Source organism: Coregonus lavaretus (genome assembly GCF_964263955.1).
Source record: "Coregonus lavaretus genome assembly, chromosome: 8".
NCBI classification, from domain to species: domain Eukaryota; kingdom Metazoa; phylum Chordata; class Actinopteri; order Salmoniformes; family Salmonidae; genus Coregonus; species Coregonus lavaretus.
In genome coordinates, this window is record NC_139995.1 from 25,128,094 (window position 1) to 25,134,093 (window position 6,000).

The window sequence follows — 6,000 nt, forward strand, 5'->3', positions numbered from 1 at the left end:
CTGGAACCATTCAGAAAATTTGGCCATACCTGAATTGGCTTCATTAATTAGTGAATCAACATTATTGTGTGATAAAATCAAATTGGTATCATCCGCAAAGAGAGTGGGAAGTATGGTAGAAGACAGCAGCAAGGTCATTGATATATATTAGGAAAAACAAAGGTCCAATTATCGAATCTTGTGGCACACCACAGGATATCTTGGCACTGGTAGATGCACAACCAGTTGCATAAACAAATTGTTCTCTACCATAAACATAACTATATAACCAATTATACAGTATGTATAATCATGAAAACCGTAATAATGCAATTTAGAAAGTAATATTTAATGATCAACCGTGTCAAACGCTTTGGATAAATCTAAAAAGATGCCAAGAGCGTATACATTGTTGTTAAGGGCTGTAAAGATTTTATCTACAAGTTGCAAAAGAGACATATCTGTGGAGTAGTTTTTGCGAAAACCATATTGGTTCTCATATAGAATACATATTTGTCTAGGACTTTAGAAAAACATGATAGTACAGATATTGGGCGATAATTTGTAAAATATATTGGATCCCCAGATTTATAGAGGGGGATAACTTTGGCAATTTTCGAATTTTTAGGAACAATACTAGTTTGCATAGATTTGGTGAAGATATACATTACCGTTACCAGTATCGAAGGAAGACACTGATTTCACCAAAGAGGCACCAATCTCATCATGACTTGCTGCTGATATCTTTAAGTTACCGATTACCTCCATCACCTCCATTACATCAGGAGGATCAAACTGAAGCAGAGAAGGGAAATGTCCCTTAATGTAATCCAAGGGATTTCCATCAGTTTTCTCAATTTTCTTTGACAGAGAGGAACCCACATTCACAACAAAGTTATTAAATTCACATGATATAACATCAGGATCACTTTAGGTCTTATTTCCAACAATAAATTAAGATGGGATAGTTGTAGATGCCTTTTTCTTATTCAACAGTTGATTGATGATTTTCCAAGTTTACTTAATATTATTTAAGGATTCTTGGAATCTGTTAGTAAAATATATTGTATGGGATATCCAAAGTGCGTGAGTAAATTTGTTCTTATACCTTTTATAATTTGCAGAATTCAGGGGAGAGGGATTTGTGAGAAACTTTTTATACAACTAGTTTCTTTTTAACTGAAGATTTTTTGAGGCCGGTTGTAAACCAAGGTTTCTAGAGAAAAGCAGTGGTGAAATACAGAATTGAAAGATGTGAGAAAAGTCTGAGAGGTCCTCTCTTACAAAGAATTTAAAATGTTTATGAACAAAAATGGACACTCCTCCTCCCACTCTTGGTATTCTACAGTGGTGAACAGCATTATAAGGAGACATGTCATAAAGCATGGTTGTCTCTTCAGTCAACCATGTTTCTGAAAGGGCAACAATAGAACATTCATGACTGAGAGAAGACAAATAATGAACAAGGTGGTCATGATTTTTAGGAAGACTGCGAACATTCAAATGAAAGGAAGAAAATTAGCTTGTCTTTAAATTAGATAAACTGCTATACAGGTTGTTAAATTGCTTAACATTATAGCAATCACAACTGATAGACATATTTCTGGTACATTTCAGGAAATTTGAATCTGCATCAACACAATCATTATATTTATAATTTGCTTCATTAATATCTAATGGGTTAAAGACCATGTTATCAGGGTTGATATCCTGCCCAACTAAGAGAGATACACAGTCGGAATCATCCAGAGAGTGGAAGGGAAACATAGAAGTGCATGCCTCACATGTCCAATTCAACCATACAATAGGGGTGCATTTCCTATAGAATGCACATTGAAACAGTCCATATAACACCACTGAAGACTTAAGAGGGTTATGACATTTAGAGCAATGTGTGTTTTTGGTCATGAGGTTAGGTGAAACACATGAACAAAGTAGAGTAAATATGTGAGTCTATATGTGTGTGCTTGTGTGTCAAATCAGTAGACTATAGCGGAGTCACTTGCCATAGGCCTACTAGAGGGTGGGTGAATGACCAGCTGATCATACTTCAGGTATGCGATATTGCCTTTTTTTCATTCTTCAATTAAATTAGTCGTGGCAGAAGTTCCTTTCTTTTGAGGCGTACCTTTTCGGAGAAGTCTTCATTGATGAAGATTTTGGTTCCCTTCAGGCAGTTGGCTCTCCTGAGAATCTCCTCCTTGTCTTTGAACCTGAGCAGTTTCACCACTATAGATTTGGCGCCGTCCATCAGGGAAGAAAGTGCCATTCCTATGCGGCCTCTCCATCTCCATGAGTTTAGGGTCCGGTTTGAGTTGATCTGCCAGGGGTTTCTTGGCCTTGACTTCTGTGTCATGCCAAGTTTCAGTCTTTACATCCTCAATTCCATCGATTAAAATGTTATTGTGCCTCGGTTGATTTTCGAGGTAGTCTCCTTTTGAAGAGTGCTTGTCAAGTGTTGTTTGGAAAATTGTAAAATCCTCAGACATGGCTTTGAACGTGGTCTGGCTGGTGCCATTCACTCCCTTTAGCTCCTCCACCTCTGATTGCGTAAACTCCAAACTGTGTTTAAATCCCATTATATCAGATCATCAACCCTATTGTTTGGTAGAATCCAGAAAGAGTTGCAGGAAGGACTTAAAGTTATTTTCCTGCAGATCAATTCGATCTTTATAAAACTATTTTTGTTGATCAAGTAGTTCATTGAGTGTAGTGCTTGATACGTATTCCAGTAAGCCAAAAAAACGGTTGAAGATGCTTGGGAGAGACAGTGGTAGAAGCATCCGCTTACTCACAGAACGAGCAGCTTGAATGAGCAGAGAGCAGCGTGAACGAGCAGTGTGAACTGTGTACACGACAATTAAACTTTGATTTGATATGTATCAGAACCAAGTTATCTCGATGGAGACTATGTGCTATGTCTCTCTTAAACTGAGGAAAAAACAAAAGGTCACACTTTATACGGGGTGTCCGGATTTTCCATCTATAGATGCTCTACAGCTGGTCATACTATCAACAAACTGTTGCTAAGGTTACGGTTAGGGTTAGGTTTAGAATAAGGGTTAGGGTAAGGGTTAAGTTTAGGGTTAGGATAAGGGTTAAGGTTAGTGTTAGAACTAGGTAGATAGTAAATTGTTAGTTAAAATGTTACTGAGAGTTTGTAGATAACAGGGGCATCAACAGCTAAATCATTTGCAACGTCGAGGGGCATTAGTGTGACTCATTAAAATATGATACAGACAAAACACAGCCCAGAGGAATGTTGGTACATGAGGAGTATGTATTATGGAGGGGAAGAAGGTGGATCAGAGAGACAGTAATGGATAAATACATCAAGGACACTGTGTGCTGGTGACCTTAGGCACATTAATGCACAGTGTGGTGTCATACACTTCCTAATGCATGTGATGAATCTTTCTCAGCAGCGGATGATGGTTAGCCCATTGTGTTCCAGTCCTTCCTTACATCAGGCATAGGCTAGAGGTGCTCTCTCCTCTCCTAACAAGCACAGGGCACAGGGGGAACAGCCGCCCCATAGCCATTAAAACCCCACTGCCCCCCTATCCCTAAACTCAGACTGCTAAAGCATGAAACACACCGATAATCTCACTGCCGATAGACTGCCGATAGGTACTTATCACAGTGGGAGGCCGTTCCTTCTCTTGCTAGAACAAAAACTGTACCTGCTGCGTGCCAACCCGATAGCGACGAACCTACCGATTATACTTGTAAAATCGCAATGCTCGTCAGTGACTTTGAGCCAATCAGTGAGAACAAACCCCTACTTGAGGGAGCCAAAAATAAAAGGGAAAAAGAGGGCCTTTTCTCCGTACATCCACGGATGAGCCAGTCACACTTCATATGCAATGTAGGCTATGGCAGGGTTTCCCAAACCCCACCCTTGGTGCTGGTCTTGGGGCTGGCACTGGCAGTATGGAATTATTATGGAGAGTGAATTAAATGGTTTCTTCGTCATCTTGCTAGGTAGTTATCTAGCTGTGGCCATCTGGCAAGTATCAAAAAGGGCTTTCTACAGAATAGCAACATTAGCGCAGATAGCTTTGAATCTAGACCATGAGCAATATGCACGGATATGCATTGCCAAACAACGCTACTGCCACATTCTGGTTTGGAGTATTTTAACAAGGCTGAGTGGCTGACGACTTCCAAGGTCTTTGCTGTGTGAACACAAAAGTGATTGATTGCCGACTCTCTGTTCAGAGGTGCTAAGTAGTGTCGACAAGCAAATGTTTGACAATTCTACTGGTGTGTCTGAGATTTAACTCTTACTGCTGTATCTGCAGGCGTTGCTGTGTTTGGGCATGACTGGAACATCATTAATCCAAGCCATTTATAAACGAGTAGCTAAATATACACAGTGCTTAATTAAAGTTGTGCATTCATTATTGAAGGAATCCCAGTTTTATAGGATGAGAGAGTAATTAGTCCCTATACACCTTAGAGCTCATCTCACTGTCCCTGGGTATATAAATAACAGCCCTGCTGCCTCATGAAGGGTATCCTCTAAATTACATATTTGCGCCATGCAAAGGTTATAACAAAGGATTGCGTGACATGGCGTTTAAACGCAGCGCGTGTCGCCCGAGATGCTCTTCATCAAGAAGGTGAATCTAAGCCTGACATTCATTCAGCTGATGTGTTTTATAGCAAAACACTGGAGACACTGGGGGGCAATAGAACAACAGACTGTTGTCTTAATATGTCTCTCAAGGTTCCTCTGAGCTGCTGGACAACTACATGTACATACTGGATAAACAATAGCGGCATTGCCATGCCGAGCCAAGGTCAGTCTGATCTCAAAGATACAAATTACTACTCCTAATATTTGAAATGTCACAGAGGAATCACTTTAAGTAATAACAAATGATGACCCTATTTCTACCATTGGGAAAATAGCTATTGATTTTTTCATTTAGCAATGTCTGGAATTATGACCCTTGCATGCGATTTACAGGAGATTGACATGTCGCTGGATCTCTATTAAAGTGAAATTCTTTCATCTTTGTGGTTAGTAGCAGTCAGTATAATGCACCTTGGGTGCTGTGAACACATCAAAACCAACCCAATCACCGTACCTGAAACTTCCCTTTCATTTTACATGTCTACTAATTGACTTCTCTATACCTCATAATTAATTAGTTATTCAAATCTGGACAAAATTAATTAATTCAATATGACTTGTAAGAGGTCACACAGTTTAAGATCTACAGTACCCACGGGTTCTGATTTCCATTTCAAAACCCAGCTCTTGGATTTAATTGATCTCATAATTTGCTGAAGTGAGCTAAAATAGAACTAGTAGTTGTTTTAAGGTCACTTGCATTGGTGTTAAAATGTTCCCTGTTAGGCTACATTTCCACTGGAATTATGGGCTTAGTTGAGAGATGTGTGAAACACATGCACTGAATCAAATCTTTACGCCCAATACTGTATGTGACAGAGCACCAGCCAACCAGTAAAGGGACAAAGAGGCAGCAGTTGTAACAATGAATATGATGCATTGTGACCCTACAATGTGTTTGGCGAGATTAAAGCATATAGACGTAACTGTATGGCCATGTTAAACTACAGATTAACTGGTGAATAGGAGATTATGTTCAAAATGTCAGATGTCAATGTTTTTTTCCACATTGCTTTAACCATAAGATGACTCAAATGTTTTCTCCAGCGCTCTCTAACCCGTTAAACTTTTTTACTCCAATGGAGAAAAGAGACATCAGAAGACCAATTTTCTTGTTATCTTTAGCATAACTTTTAGATATAGTTTAAGTAGATAACTGTCAATAACCATTAGTTATAATAGCATTGCCTTAATAATCCTCAAGGCAAAAGTCTCCCATGCCTTAAGGCATCACCACACCATTGTGAATTGAAACAGTTGAGGATAAAAGTAGAGAACATAAACTTTCCCTGAGTGAAGGAGAGTGGCACAGGTACCAAGAGTTCCAGGTTTGGCCTTCTGAAACTGAGTGATTGAATTTCTTGGCAGGGGATTCATTG

At 39.3% G+C, this 6,000-nt stretch overlaps 1 protein-coding gene across 1 annotated transcript in view; it reads right to left on the reverse strand.

Moving 5' to 3' along the window:
• The window catches only part of LOC311133980 (immunoglobulin superfamily member 21-like), a gene marked incomplete at both ends in the record, with an annotated part of 115,766 nt that extends 113,518 nt beyond the window's left edge, over positions 1-2,248 (reverse strand). The window contains one exon of the mRNA XM_084167605.1: positions 2,108-2,248. Coding sequence (XP_084023731.1) covers positions 2,108-2,248 — 141 coding nt within the window. The remainder of the gene's footprint in view (positions 1-2,107) is intronic.
• Positions 2,249-6,000: the final 3,752 nt, after the last annotated feature.